The sequence below is a fragment of the Trichosurus vulpecula genome, chromosome 5 (genome assembly GCF_011100635.1).
Source record: "Trichosurus vulpecula isolate mTriVul1 chromosome 5, mTriVul1.pri, whole genome shotgun sequence".
Classification (NCBI taxonomy): domain Eukaryota; kingdom Metazoa; phylum Chordata; class Mammalia; order Diprotodontia; family Phalangeridae; genus Trichosurus; species Trichosurus vulpecula.
This window is the reverse complement of record NC_050577.1, coordinates 119038613-119055283: the sequence shown is the minus strand read 5'-3', so window position 1 is coordinate 119055283 and position 16671 is coordinate 119038613. Positions and strand designations below refer to the sequence as shown.

The 16671-nt window shown below is 37.4% G+C and overlaps 1 protein-coding gene across 2 annotated transcripts in view; it reads right to left on the bottom strand.

Annotated features, from left to right (window-relative positions):
• Positions 1-16671, bottom strand: part of TNPO3 (transportin 3) — a 111821-nt gene that overhangs the window by 53825 nt on the left and 41325 nt on the right. For both annotated transcript variants that reach the window (XM_036758571.1, XM_036758572.1), the window contains exons 4-5: positions 16228-16384; positions 1254-1397 (exon numbers count right to left, since the gene is read on the bottom strand). In XM_036758571.1, the coding sequence (XP_036614466.1) occupies positions 1254-1397; positions 16228-16384 (301 nt within the window). The remainder of the gene's footprint in view (positions 1-1253; positions 1398-16227; positions 16385-16671) is intronic.

The window sequence follows — 16671 nt, the reverse complement described above, 5'->3', positions numbered from 1 at the left end:
TCCAATCTCCTATGATGAATGAGACTTTTTTGGGGGGTGTTATTTATAGAAGATGTTGTAGGTCTTCATAGAACTAATCAGCTTTGGCCTCTTCGACATCAGAAGCATAGCCTTGTATTACTATGATGTTGAATGGTTTACCTTGGATTTGAACAGATATCATTCTGTCATTTGTGAAATTATATCTCAATACTGCTTTTCTTACCCTTTTACTGACTGTGAGAGCTACTCCATTTCTTCTAAGGGTTTCTTGCCCATGATAGAATATTAAACTCACCCATTCCCATCCATTTAACTTCACTGACACTTAAGACACTGATGTTTAACATTCCTTCTCCTGTATGACCACTCCCATAGACATATATAGATACAGACATATCATGTCTAAAAAGAGTTTAAGTATCAACATGTCTTCAAATGGGTAAGACCATGACAAAAAAACAAAACAATACCAAAGGCTCTTTCAATCTCTCTTTTTTGTGATTATTCAATTGTTAATTCTAAAAGTTAAAGTACCATTCTAATCACTGGTTCACAAAAAAAGAACATGAGGAAAGAGATTTCTTTGAAACCCCAAAGAAAATATGACTAAGTATGTTTTATCCCACTGACCTCAAAGTCTTAAAATCCTTTCATTATAAATCTTATTTCAGTGGGACTCCCTTATCTGTAAATATATCCCCACCCCAGCCCCATCCCAATGCTTTTCTTCTTCTTACTCATAATCCCTTTAGTTCCAATGCTACCCCCCCATTGCCCATGAGCCCCTCGACTGAAATTTTTTCTCCCCATTACCTACAATTCCCTCCCCCCCGATTCTGATTCTTTTCTCTGTTACCCATCATCCTCCTGGTTTGAATGCTTCTTCTCCTCTCTCTATTGCCCACTAAGTCCCTAGATGGATGAATGTACACAAGAAACTACACAGCATGCATGTCTAAAGCTCAGTGGCACTGGACTTCTAACATGCAAATTACTATATACAAACTAAGTTGCAAAGCCAATTTTCTTTGATCAATGTAACTGAAAACTAAAGCCTGCTCTGGATGTTAAAGATGTTATAAAGAAAGAGAAGAAGTTCTTAACTCCAGCCCTGGGACTTTAGCAAACCAAAGGAAGTAACACTTCTGCTTTTTCAGTATATACACCAAGGAAAATTCTGAAAGCTTTGTTATTTCTCCATAAGTCAGTTACTAAAGTTGTGAAAGTGCAATACAACTAAACTTTGGCAAATAGCAAAATTCAATACTCACCAAAACTTCAAAAAGAAGAGCTAGCAATTTATTGTTAGCCATGAAGTTACTGTCCAAGACACCAAGGTTAAACCAACTACCTAAGCATCGAAAGGCCTTCATGAGCATCTTCTCATCTGTTCCTGCCTTTTCCACACAAGTCATCTGAAAGAAAGACCAAGAAAGAAGACAAAAACATCAAATAATGCCAAGCTTTGTATTTAATCCCACAACTAGAATTAAACCTCAAGTATTCCAGGCAGGTGGTGATGATTTAATACATAATGTTCATTGCTAGGAAGGGCAGTTGTGAGAAAAGCACTTTGCAAATCTTAAAAGGCCATATAAACGTGAACTACTGCCAGTAATAGTAGTAAGATTAATATTTCTTCTTCATTTGTATGTTAGCACATTCACAATATTAGTAAAGTTTTGGTTTAAGGTGATGTTTGTCTAAACACCTAGATTTTATGTAATTAGAATGACAGGTAAATAAAAATGAATGCTCACATTTCAAGTTATTGATAATTATAATGCTCTAAATTTCATACAGAAAAGTTAGATTTTAGCTTTAAAATTCAACAAGTCATCAAAATATACATTATTACAGATTAAGTTTTGCAATACAACACTAGAAATAGTATAGCACAGAAAGCAGATGAGAAGGAAAAGATCATTTAGTTCATTGTTAGTCACTGTCCCTCCTTTGGGGATACTTTTAAAAACATTTTTTCTGCAGTAAAACCATATACACATTATTACATAAAGAACGGCACACTAATCCGCTATCAGGGGAGCTGTGAATTGGTCCAACAATTCTAGAAAGTAATTTTGACCCATGTGAAGAGAGTGACTAAGATGTCCATCATCTTTCAGCCAAAGATCCAAAGGAAGTCAAGGATAGAAAGAAAGGTCTCATATACATCTTCATAGGAAGACTTTTTGCAGTAGCAAAAACGAGAAACAAAAGTTGAAGCCCTTTAACTGTAGAATGGCTAAAAAATTGTGGAACATGGATTTAAAATGCATTACTAAAGTAAGAAATGATGAATACGAAAATTTTGGAGAACTAAGAAGAGAAAGAACTTATTAACTGATAAAATACAAATAATGACTTCCATAATGCAAAAGAACAATTAAAAAAATAGCCCCTGAATGAAATGGCTGGATAGGGGGAGGGAGAAGGATATATTCAGACACATATACAACACAAAAACAAAAGCTATTAATAAAAACATTTCCCCCAAAAACACATAAAAACAAACTCTGGTGAGTAATAAAGCTAACACCAATATACAAAAAATAGTAATGACAATAAAGACTTAACACATATAAAGTACTTTAATATTTACAGAGCAACCTATAAAAATAAGACCCTCTGGTTTACAACCAAAACGTAGCTCTGAACCCTGACCTAATTTCAAGAAACCTGTGCTCCCCTCTTTATATATGATTCATTTACCATCCCAGTCCCATATTTACTGCGTATATCTTTAAGATATTCTGAAAGCTAAAACCTGAAGAGGGTCAGCTGCCTTTCTGACCATTACAATTCTAAAACAGATTCTTTTATGCAATGGATATGAACACCTGTAACATGGTAGAATTAATTTTCCTGATTCATGGAGCTGAGCATGCAGAAGATGGTGGTGATTTGTCTGAACCCTATGGGGTACAGAAATGCATCCTACTGTGTATGACGATAGGCCGCGTAATTCTCTAGTGGACTAGTTAAGATAAAGACTAATTTGGAAGGCTCTAAACCTAATTTCCCCTCTCACACCTGCCAATTCAGGTGAATCTTGTCCAAAACATTTCCAGCTAAATTCTCAATGAACTTTTCTTGAAACAGAAGGCAGAGGGAAAAGAAAAGGGAGAAGATATGTGAATGCCTGCTTCACCTACCTTATTCCATTTTGTTTATCATCTCTCCCCCACTACTGGATACATTCTGTAGCTAGATTTCTTGATTTGATGAGATATGACCTCATATATTCCTAAAATTTCTAAGGAAAGTGAATGATCATTTATTGAAAAGAAGATTCAGCCAGGAAAATCTGTATATATGAAGAAGGCATCAGGAAAAGGGAGTATACAAAGACAAACATGCCATTCTCATGAATCATCAGCTCAAATCCCCAGTGGCATAACACTTCTGAAAATTACACATCTGTATAGACAGCAGCTCTGCTAGATTCAGAAAGACACTAAATTCTCTTCAGACCCAGTTGTCCTCTTTAATACTGCAGCTGACTGAACCTTATTAAAATTTTGAAATCTGCTTTAACTTCATCACAATCACGCTTCATAAAGCTCCACTCTACTGAAACTGTTCTCTCCAATGACTGTACCTGCTAAATCCAACTGCCTTTTTAAAGTCCTCATCTGACATTTCTGCAGCTCTTGACACTACTGACTACCTTTGTTCCTCCTGAACACTATTCTCTCCACTGGCTTCTGTGAGATAGCTTCTCCTGTTCTCCTATTTATCTCCTACACACTTACCATGATCACCTTTAAAGGCTCTTCTCTTAGTGATTTCACCAGTGCCCGTGGATTGAATTATTTCTATGGGGTTGACTGCATAGATGGGCAGCTAGGCAATGAATAGAGGGCCAGGCTGGAATCAAGAGGATTTGAGACTCTTACTAGCTGTGTGACACTGGGCAAGTCGCTTAACCTTGTTTGCCTCAGTTTCCTCATTTGTTGGATGAGCTGGAGAAGGAAATGGCAAACCACTCCAGTATCTTTGCCCAAGAAAACTCCAAAAAAGGGTCACAGAGTTGGACGCAACTGAACAACAATGCAGCCGATTGCCAGATCTATACATCCAGACCTCATCCCCCTAGTTCCAGTCTCACCATCAACAACAGACACATTTATAAGCATGTCAAACTCAAATAAAATTCATCATCATTCCCTCAAAAGTAACCTCCGATAATTCTGTTGAAGATGTACTCCCATCCTCTCATTCATCCAGGTTTGCAACTTCAGTCGTACCTGACTCTTCCTTCTGCCTTACCTTTCAAATTCAATCAGCTGCCAAGTTTTGTCTAGTCTACCTCCGCATCTCTCCCATGGATCTCTTGTATCTATGCTCTTCTCTCCACTGAAATAGCCATAATCTAGGCCCTTATCATCACTTCCCTAGACAAACACAATAACCTCCCAAATGTTCTTACTGCTTCCAGTTTCCACCATCTCCAATCTATCCTCCACATAGCAAATTAATCTTCTTACAGCATAATTATGATCAAATAACTCCTCTGCTCAAAAGCCTTCAGGGATTCTCTGTGTCTAGGATTAAATACAGAATCTTTAAGGCATTTAAGGTTCCCTATAATCTAGTTCTAACCTACCTTTCATTATTCCTTTTCAAATACCCTATATTTCAGACAAACTGGACTTCTAGCTATTTCCCATACCTGATATTCCACATGTTTCATATCTGTGTATACATGCAAACCACTGCCTGAAATGCACTGCCTCTCAGAACCTTACCTTCCTTCAAGGCTCAGCTCAAGCCTTGGCATCTACAAGGGGTCTTGCCTAATCTCCAATTTGCTACTGCTTCTCCTCACCACCAAAATTACCTTGCATTTACTTTGTATATATTTTGTATTTACTTCTATTATTTCCACTGATAAAATGTAAGCTCCTTGAGGTTAGGAGCTATTTTTGTCCTCACATCCTAAATGTGTGATTACAGATCCAATGAAGGTTTAGCTCAGGTGCCAACTTCTCATAAAGACTTCACGGATCACTCCAGTAATCTTTCCCCTTCTCAAATTACCTTATATTTATCTGTATATCTTTTCAAAAGAATGTAAGCTCTCTTAGGTAGATAAGTGTTTCATGTTTGTCTCCATATCTCCAAAACCTATATCAGGTGCTAAATAAAATTTGCCAAGGTGAATTAAAACTTGATTTCCTGCTTCTTTAACTCTTGTCCCATTATTCTGAGTGAAAACTGGCTGAGATTAGCAACCTGCAAATACTTAAATTCAAAACAATTTTTAAAAAGAACTGACTACACGATTAATGTGTTTGAGGGAAGTGATACATACACCTAAATAAAGTTTTGATAAAAGGTACACGCTATTATCAGAAGATGAAAATGATAGGGTGTAGCTGTTTCTACACCATGAAGAGAAGTAATTGAAAATTCTTTTTCAGCTTACATATTATTATAGCCTTTTGGGATCTTGGTTTAAATGTTATTTTTATGAGTCCCACATGGTTTTTACACTTCTGGAACATGAGATCCTCAGAGCTACAAAACTGAGAAGGTACATTTTTTTAAAGCAACCAGACCAAAAGGAAAGGTTCATGTAATAAATAATGACACTTCAATTTTATTAAGGTATCAAGCCTTCAAGCTGGAATGATAACATATATACCAACTGTTGGGCATTAATGGACAAGGTTCTTATTTTCCCCATCTAAAGGCAGGCCTTTTAAACAGACTGAATCTCATTAAATAAACCAGCAACACTCTTAAACTCCCAAAGTAATATCAGCTTTCAGTTTCTCTCTGAAAAATTTTATCAACAAAATTTCATTACCCAAAACAACTTTATTTTTAAAATAAGGCTTTAAGGACTGCTGGAGAAAAGCTGTAAAAGTACATAAAAAACGACCAGTAAGACAAATTTCAATGAGGTCTTTGGTCGCTACTGAAATGTGGGTTAGCATCAAAAAGATCATTAACTGAATCTTAGGACTTTTTTTAATCACCTAAAAAAAAAAAGGTAAAAAGCCAAGAGATTCCACCTAGGAACAATATGAAGCAAAGGATCTGAACCTGGGATCAATGAACAGGTTTCAGCAGATCCAAGAATTATATTTTTTTACTCTTGAACCTTTAAATGAAATTTAGCATTTCATTCAATTATTTAAAAACATTATTAGTATGGGAGGTGGAGTCAAAATGGCAGAGTGAGAAGCATTTTTGCCTTAGCTCCCTAGTACACCTCTATTCCTGTTAAAAACACTAAAAAGCACAAGAATAAATGTGATTAAGTAGGATTTAGCTAAAACCAAAAGCCAGCATTATTTGTAATGGAGATAGAAGCCTTTCCATTAAGATCAGAGGTGAAGCAAGGAAGTCTATTATCACCATTACTATTCAATGTTGTACTAGAAATGCTGGCTACAGCAAAAAGATAAGAAAAAGAAATAAAGGAATATAGATGAGGAAACAAAATTATCACTTCTTGTAGATGATGTAATGCTTTACTTAGAAAACCCTGGAGTCAACTAAAAAACTAATAAAAATGATTAACAACTTCAGCAAAGCTGCAGGATATAAAATAAACCAGCAGAAATGATCAGCATTTTGCATATTCTAAATAAAACCCAGGTGGAAGAGATAAAGAGAAATTCCATTTAAAAAACTACAAATAGTATGAAATACCAGGTGTCTACCTACTAAGACATACACAAGAAACTATACAAACACAATTACAACACACTCTTCACACAAATAATAAAGACAGATATAAATAACTGAAGAAATATTAACTGCTCACAGAGTGGGCCAAGTCAACAGGATAAAAATAACAATACTATCTACCTCCATTATTTAATTTAATCAATGCCATACAAATCAAACTACCAAAGAATTACATTACAGAGACAGAATAAGTAAGTAACAAAAATCATCTGGAAAAAGCAAAGATTCCTTAAGAATATCAAGGGAATCAATGAAAACAATGTGAAGCCCTGAAGGGGAACTAGCAGTACCAGATTTCCAACTATACGACAAAGCTGTAATTGCCAAAACAATTTAGGACCAGGTAAGAAACTGCCAAAAGGATATGACAGAAAAAAAAAAGGTTAAGAAACCCTGACATAAAAGGAAGAAAGGAAAATCCAAGTTAACCAAATAGTCCCAAGTTAACCAAAATAAGCCCCCTTAGTGACAGGTAGCAATTTGTCATGCAACCCCACCAAGAAAAAGGGTCTTATAAACAAAGAACAGTGTAAATGATGGGCTGTACTGGCTAGATGACTTTTAAAAATAATTATATTTCTATTACTATTTCTAAAAATAATCACATTTCTATAATGCAGTAAGTTCTAGAAAGTGCTTTCCCCACAATAAGACTGTAAATAGGTATTATTATTATTCCAATTTTTATAAATGTGAAAACTGAGCCTCAGAGAGGTTTAGTGATTTGCCTCAGGTCACACAAATATTTAATGGCAGCTGAATTCAGGTCTTTTTCATCACAATTTGGTCCTCTTTCCACAATACAATCTGCCTATCAAACTGCCATGTATTATACTAAAGGCATGATCAGTGCTACATGGTTATGAGGAGGGTACGACAAGATACAACTCAAGAGTGGAATGAGCAGAACGAGGAGAACGCTGTACACGGTAACAGCCACATTGTGCCATGACTAACTTTGCGATGACTGACTTAGCTCTTCTCAGCAAGGCAAGGATCTAAGACAACTCCAAAAGACTCATGATGAAAAGCACTACCCACATCCAGAGAAAGAACTCTGTAGTCTGAATGCAGAGGAAAGCAGACTATTTGCTCGCCTTTTCTTTTGTTGCTTTGTTTCTTCTTTCTCATGATTCCTCCCATCAGTCCTAATTCTTCTTTACACCGTGACTAATGTGACAATATGTTTAATATGAATACATTAGAGTATAAGTAGGGCCTATATCAGATTGCATGCTGTCTTAGGGAGGGGGAAGGAGAGGGAAGAGGAGAAAATTTAAAACTCAAAATCTTATGGAAGTGAATGTTGAAAACTAAAAATAAATTAAATTTTTTTTAAATGACATGACTCAAGAAGGATCAAAAATTCAGCAAGTGATGCAATATTAAGCACTTATTGTATGTACAGCATAATATGAGGGGCTGGAAGAAATATAAAGTTTAGGTAAATCAAAGTCCCAATCCTCATGGAGTTTAAAATCTAAAATCTAAACTCTAAAAGATAACCAAATATGTAATACTATCTAAGTATAGAGAACTGCAAAATGATTCTATGTGAGATGGGAGTGAAGACCATTATTGGCCACAAGGACTAGGGAATATTTTATAGGGGAAGCTTAAAAGGATGCATAGAAAAATTCAATAAAACAAGAAAGAGAACATTTCATACAAAGGGAATTTATTCCAGCCTGTGGAAAAAAAAGGTGGCCCTTCTGGCGCAGGCTAAACTCCTCTATTTCAGCCCAGCCTGCCCTGGGCCCTCTTCTCTTCTAGCTTTATACTATTTCACTTGGTGACCTCATCAGCTCCCATGGATTCAATTATCATCTCTCTGCTGCTGCTTCTCAAATCTACTCATCCAGCCCTGCTGACCTCTAGCCTCAAATCTCCAACTGCCTGTCAGGTTTCTCAAACTGAACGTCCCATACACATTTTAAACTCAACATGTCTAAAACTGAACTTGTTATCTTTCCCCCCAAACACTTTCCCCCTCCAAATTATTACTTTTACATCTTCCCCCTGAAACCCAATCTTGCAACCTAGGTGTCATCCTCAACTTCTCACTCTCTCTTACCTCCAATATCCAGTTGCCAAGATCTGTCAATTTTACCTTTGTTGACATCTTAAGAGACCTATTCTCTCCTGTGACACTGCTACCACTCTGATGAAAGCCTTTATCATCTCGTATCTAGACTACCGCAACCCTGACTGAAGTTGTTCCCCACTCTAGTCCATCATCTACTCAGCTGTCAAAATAATTTTTTTAAAGCTCAAGTTTAATCATGTCAAACCAACCACTCCCCCTACCCCCAAACTCATCCTAGCTGGCGTTCAAAGCCCTTCATAACCACCACCCTCACATGCCTTTTCAATATTCTTATACCCTACCCCACACCCAAACTCTAGTGCCCAGTGACACTGGACTCCCTGCGGTACCTTGAAGACACTCTATCTCCTGACTCTGAGCACTTTCATTAGCTGTACACCTCCATGCCTAGAATGCTATTCTTCCTCATCTCCACCTCCTGACTTCTCTGGCTCCCTTCAAGTCTCAATTAAAATCTCACCTTCAACAGGAAGCTTTCCCTGATCCCCCTTAATTCTGGTGACTTCCCCTTGCTGATTATCTCCAATTTATCCTGTAAATAACTAGCCTGTTTACAATCTTCAGTCCCATTTAGACCATGAGCTCCTTGGTAGCAGAGACTGTTTTCTGCCTTTCTCTGTGTCCTCAACACTTAGCAATGGACATAGTACACTGACTGACTTTGCTTGATGCCATCCCCCTCCCCTGCACCCCAAATCTTCTGAGCTTACCAGCCCCTCTCACCATCTCCCGTCTCTCTCACCTACAATCTCTCTTTATCGACTGGTTCCTTTCCTGTGGCCTCCAAATATTCTAAATTAATTGTTAATTGATCCTACCATACCATTCGAACTGTCATTGTATATACTACTTTGCTCTTTCAGAGCTAAATTCCCAGAAAGGGCTATCCAGTCGTTCTCCCATTTCCTCACCTCCCACTCCTCAATCTCTTGCAACAGGGCTTCCAATATGAACACTTTGACAAGCTGTTCTTTCCAAGATTATCACCAATATAAAATATCTATTCAGCAGTTCTGCAAAATGGTTTGTTTTGATGATTTTAGGTCTCAGACTCCCAGGAGAAAGCAAGAGTACTTATATTATTAACTGCTACTACTTTTTTTTCTCTAAGTGGAAGGTTTTTTTCCCTGTCTTTTATGCTTAATATTTCTTTTATGTCAAAGAAATAAATAGCTATCCTATATACAAAAAAAAAAAAAAGATTATCACCAATATCTGAACTACTAAATTCAATGGCCTTTTCTCAGTCCTTATTATTCTTAACCTCTCTTCAGTGTTTTATACTCTGACAATCACTCTTTTCTAGGATACTCTTTCTTCCTTGGGGTTTTTGTGACACTGTTCTCTTCACATTCTCCTTCTACCTCTCTGTTCTCTTCACATTCTCCTTCTACCTATCTTATTGGTCATTCTTAATTATAGTTTGCATGATGGCACAATGTACAACCTCTATCAAACCGCTTTCCTTCTCAATTAGAGGGGAGGAGACGGATGGAGGGAAAGAATTTGGAACTCAAAATTTTTAAAAATTAATTTTAAAAATTGTTTTTACATATAATTGAAAAAAATAAAAACTGAAAAAAATCTAATAGAAAAAAAAATCTGCCCCATGCTAGAATTCCAGTTTGACAACCACACACTGAACATCTTTACCTGGATATTTTATTAGAATTTCAAATGCAACAGATTCAAAACATAACTTATTATGTTCCCCCTACCCCATCTTGATCTAAACTTTTCTCTTTTTTTCTAATAAACCACATCCTTCCAGTTCACAACCTTAGTTACCCTAGACTTTTCACTCTCCCTCCATCCTGCCTATATCTAATCAGCTGCCAAGTGTTATTGGTTGTCCATCTCTCTCTTCCCACAGGGACATTACCCTGATTGACACTTTTATTACCTCATACCTACTATGGACAGAGCCTAACTGGTTTCCTTATTCAAGTCTTTCCCTTCTCTAAATCATCTCTTCTACAAGCAGCCAAATCAATATACCTAAAAGAAAAGTCTGACATGTTAAGTCCCTTTTTTCAAAGACCTTTAGTGACTTCTATTGTCTATAGAATGAAATGTAAACTTCTCAGTCTGCCATTATTTAAACCTTTCCATAATACGGTCCTGCACCTTCCCTTCCAGACATTTTGTATTACTTGCCTTTGTGAACTCTGTGTTCCAGCCAAATTGGCCTATACCCATTTCTAAACTTAGCCTTCCATCTCAAAGATGCCTTTATACAACCTGTACCCAACCTCCAGCCCCCACCTCTTAGAATCACTAGTATCCCCTGAGGCTCAGCTCAGGTACAGTGTTATCTGCAGGTACCTTTGTTCTGACTCCTCTAGTGGTTAGTTCCCCATCTCTCCTAAAATAGAAGCTCCTTGGAATGAAGGACTACTTCAATTTTGTCTTTGTATCCCAAGTACCATTTATTTAGTCCCTTGTACACAGACACTAAATACTAAACAAATATCTGTCGAACTGAACTGAAAAGCACAAGGAAAGGCAGGAGGAAAGACAGTAAAGGATATGTTTCAGGAGATAAGATCAGATAGTAAATTTGAACGAAACAGTCCATGTGGAGGGGAGTAATATGAGATAAGGGTGGCACTGGATCTGGGAAGGATTCACATGCCAGAACAAAAGGGGCTTGCACCAGGGAGGTGATAAGGAACTACTGAAAATGTCTGAGCTTATGAATGACACAATCCTATCTATGAATTAAGAATCTTTTGGCAGAAGTATAAAAGAAAGGCAGCAGAGAGCAGCAGTGAAAAGGCTTCCCAGAAAATTATAACAATAGCCAGAGTGGATGGCAATGTGGCTCTTTACAAGGGCAGTGTTAGGACGCATGGAAAAGTATGGATATGAGAAATACTTCAGAAGGAATCAACAGCAAAACAACTAAATATAAAAGTAAAGGTAAGGGAAGAGTCAAAGACAAATACTAAAATATGAAATCTGATTTAAGAATCTGAAAAGTTTTGTGAGGAAAGGATTATAAATATCCTGAAAAGCAACAGGACTGTAATGTATAAACACTTGAAAAGATACGCGTGGATATTCTTGGGTGCATTACAGATACATTTTTTAATATGTATACCTATATACATACACATACACATAAAAAACAATGAAATGCTTCCTTTTTTCAAATATGGTTTCAAATTTTACAGAAAATAATCTTATAATGAAGCCTAATTAATTATGAAATAGGACTTCAAAGGCAACCATAAGAGTACCATTGACCAAACCAATCAACATGATATAATACACAGTCATAACTTGTAGGTCTTTTATAAGTTTTAAATTCTTTGGTCTTAAGATTTGAAAATTATGGCAAAACCTTGGCAACAGAAATCAGTTAATGAAGAGAAACAAAGAGATGGAGAAGAGTTAATAAATTTTGTAAAAGAGTGATAAGAGGCCACTAAAGAAAGAAAATTTAAAAAGGTTTCTCTGACCAGATATTAGAACCAAATATAGCTTGGTGTCGGCATTTACTTCCAGGTTCTACAAAATAAACTACTGATGGAACCACAGTTCTATTATACACCATTGGAAATCTATTTTATCTATATGGTATGTCTATAAAAGCAACACAAAGTAGCAAAACATAAAGAAAAACTCCTTGAAAATCACTCCTAAAATGTAAACTATGCTTATTGTATATACTCCAGTATCATTTGGATCACCCCTCAATATTTAGTTTAAATAATGTAATGGAATTTTTAAAACAGCCACCTTAAACACATCCAGATGCAGGCCTTTCCAAAACAGTGCTTTGATTTGGAATAGACTTCTGATGCCAAATCTATCAATCTCCTTCCATACGCCAGCTTCCCCATAAGAATAACTCAAGGATATTAGAGACAGAAAAGTACTAAAGGCACCTTCTTTTACCATACAACTTCTTAATGCTCTCATTGAAATCATTCTAATTATTGCTGCTCTTAAGAAACAGTAATATAAATCCCTAAAGAAACAAAACTAAATCATAAACAAAGAAGCATGAACTTAGCAATGAGGACCTAAAAAAGAAATGTCTCTGCAAAAACCAATATAACACATTCTAAAGTAAAAAGTTCCATGGGAATCACTTGCTTAATAAAACTAGAATGGAACCTATAGGTCAACAGGCCTTGCTGTTCAGTAGAGTCTGACTCTTTGTGACCCCATATGGGGTTGTCTTGGCAAAGATACTGGAATGGTTCTTCATTTCCTTCTCCAGCTCATGTTACAGATGAGGAAACTGGGGCAAACAGGGTTAAGTGACTCACTCAGGGTCACACAGCCAGTGTTTTGAGGCTTTAAAAAAAATTACTGGAATACAAATATAAAAAAAGTCCCAACTTTCAAGGAACTTACATTCACAGCTAGTGAGTATTGAGGATGTATCTGACCTCAGGTCTTCCTGACTCCAGGCCCAGTGCTCTATCCACTGAGGAATCTAGCTGCTCTGGCACCTCCAAACCTCCATTTAACTTGGACACCTCGTTTCTCACACAGGTATACTATTTTGGGACTTCACCCTCATGCTCCTTCCCCTCTAATATCTTCTCCTACCCACTCCACCTGGCCCAAGCTTTCAAGCTTCCTTTTGTGTTGTCTTGCCACATTAGACTGTATGCTCATTGAGGGCAGGGACTGCCTTTCTTTGTATTAACTGTATCCCCAATACTTAGCATAGTACCTAGCACACAGTGAGCATAAATATTAAATATAAATGTCTTATACATTTACATACATACAAAAACATAAATATTTACTAACTACTGACTAGATATTTCAATTTATCCTACATTAAAAAGTTCAATTCAGGAGGGGGTGGAGCCAAGATGGCAGCTGGAAAGCAGGGACTCACTTAAGCTGTTCCCCAGGTCCCTCTAAACACCTATAAAAAATGGCTCTGAACAAATTCTAGAACTGCAGAACCCATGAAATAGCGGATGGAAGCAGGGCTCCAGCCCAGGACAGCCTGGATGGTCGCTGGGAAGGGTCTATCACACAGAGCTGGGAGCGGAGCGGAGCAGGGCCCAGCAAGGGCCACACCAGGACCAACCAGACCTGGACCCAGGAGGAACAGGCCCTAGCGCCCTGAATCAGGGAGCTGTGGCAGTTACCAGACTTCTCAACCCACAAACACCAAAGACAACAGAGAAGGTTAGTGGGAAAGACTGCTGGGATAGAGTGAAAGGAGTGTATAATTCACGAGACCTTAGTACTAGGGTAGCTGAAGGGAATATACACATACATGTATATACATATATATATATATACACATACACATATACATACACATACACATACACACACACACACACACACACACACACACACAGAGGGCACAGGGTGAGTTGAATATGCAGGGATGATATCTAAAAAAAAAAAATCAAATTAAGGGATGAGAGAGGAATATATTGACAGAGGGAGAAAGGCAGAGATAGAATGGGGTAAATTATTTCACATAAAAGTTGCAAGAAAAAGCAGTTCTGTAGGATGGGAAGGGGCCAGGTGAGGGGGAATGAGTGAATCTTGCTCTCATCAGATTTGACTTGAGGAGGGAATAACATACACACTCAATTGGGTATTTTACCCCACAGGAAAAAAAGAGGAAGGGGATAAAAAAGGGGGGACGATAGAAGGGAAGGCAGATGGGGGAGGAGGTAATCAGAAGCAAATACTTTTGAAAAGGGACATGGTCAAGGGAGAAAACTGAATAAAGGGGGATAGGATAGGAGGGAGCAAAATAAAGTTAGTCTTTTGCAACATGAGTACTGTGGAAGGGTTTTGCATAATGATACATGTGTGGCCTATGTTGAATTGCTTGCCTTCTTAGGGAGGGTGGGTGGGGAGGGAAGAGGGGAAAGAATTTGGAACTCAAAGTTTTAAAAGCAGATGTTAAAAAAAACAGTTGCTTTTGCATGCAACTGGGAAATAAGATATACAGGCAATGGGGCATAGACATCTATCTTGCCCTACAAGAAAGTTAAGAGAAAAGGGGATTGGGGGCGGGGGGAGTGGGGTGACAGAAGGGAGGACTGACTAGGTAACAGGGCAATCAGAATATATGAACTCAAAATTATGTGGAACTGAGTGTTGTAAACTAAAAATAAAAAATCTTAATTATAAAAAAAAAGTTCAATTCAGGGCTAAGAATATTCCTATAGCCTAGGTTATGATGGTCCCCATAAAATACCCCTCTTTCTAGCACAGAGGGTTTTAACATGGGGTCTACAAACTTATTTTTTTAAATAATTTTTCATTTCAATGTTATTCATTTCCTTTCTAATCCTATGTATTTAAGTATTTAAAAACACTATTCTTAGGGACAGCTAGGTGGCACAGTGAGTAGAGCACCAGCCCTGGAGTCAGGAGGACCCGAGTTCAAATCCAGCCTCAGACACTTGCCACACTTATTAGCTGTGTGACCTCGGGCAAGTCACTTAACCCCAATTACCCTGCCTTCCCCCGGCAAAAAACGAAACAAAACAAAATAAAACACTATTCTTAGAAGAGGTCCATAAGCTTCACCACACTGCCAAAAGCATCCATGACACCAAAAAATAAGTAGAGAACCCCTGCTACAGAGAAACAATGTAGTTATTTTGTGGGTTTAGCTTTGCTGGTATGCTAAAACCATTGCCAAAAAGCCCCAAGAATCCCGGCACTCCATAAGATTTAGGGTGTACCAACCTTAAAGCTAGAAATTAGGGTTGTTCCCTAGTTCTAAGGCTTATTTAGAAGTCTATCCTAATTCCCTCTACCGTTCCTAGTGCCTCCTCCCTGAAAATTACTTTGAATCCACTTCTCTATGTTGCATTTACTTTTCTGTATACATGCTGTCTACCCTAAAATAATGCAAGTACCTTGAGAACAGGGCCTGCTTTATTTTTGCCTATTCTCTCCAGAGCTTGACCCATATCGGCCTCTTAATAAATGCTGCTGAATAAACATGAGAAGACTTCTATGAACTGAGAGAATGCAAAGCAAAAAGAATCCAGAAGACAATGTGCACGATGGCAACAACAAACAAAAAACCCATTACGGGACCTAATTCAGATGATATGCAATGATCAGTGCTGGTTCCAGAGTGCTAATGTAGAGGTTGACCACAGACGCAGAAAAATGAGTACTGTTAGCGGAATGAGGCTGCTGTATCAATTTTGCTTAATTTTTGTTGTTTTTGTTACAGAAAACAGAAACTATTAATGGAGGTGGAGGTGGAGATTTGGGATTTAAGAGAAACAATAGTAGGACTAAAAAAATATAGCAGCAAAATATTTTTTCAGAAGATCAAACGAGATAAAGTCCGTAAAAGAATCTATAAATATAAAACACTATATGGGAAAGCAGGGTGGGGCTTTCCAGGATACCAGAGGGAAAGAAAGTCAACATCTTAGAAAGCAGGTAAGCATCTCAAAGCTACTTACCAGCAGAGAAACTACCGTGCTTGAGTAGTAAGCCAAGTCTTCTATAATCTCTGTGCGACGATTAGCTCCAATTCTTAACGACCTGCTATGTACCTCTTCAGGTAATACCGTAAGGATCTCCAGCAGAAAAGGCAAAGAAGTTACATCATTGCTATATCTTGGGGGAAAAAGAAGAAAATAAGCCAGGAAAAAAAAAGGGACAGAAAATATACAACAAAATAAATGAAATTTAAAAAGCTATCAAGATACCTCTAGTTATAAAGGCTTTAATAGCCACTATAAATTTAAGTTAAAAAGGACATGCTCTAGTTTTTAGGAAAAAAAGTTTGGCCAAATATTAAGGAAACAAATCTCTGGTTATTCAGGATTGGATGCTTAATGTTTTATTATCACTTAAGGTTCTTCAAAATAGCAGACTCTGTTTCTTTTGGAAGAATATTATCC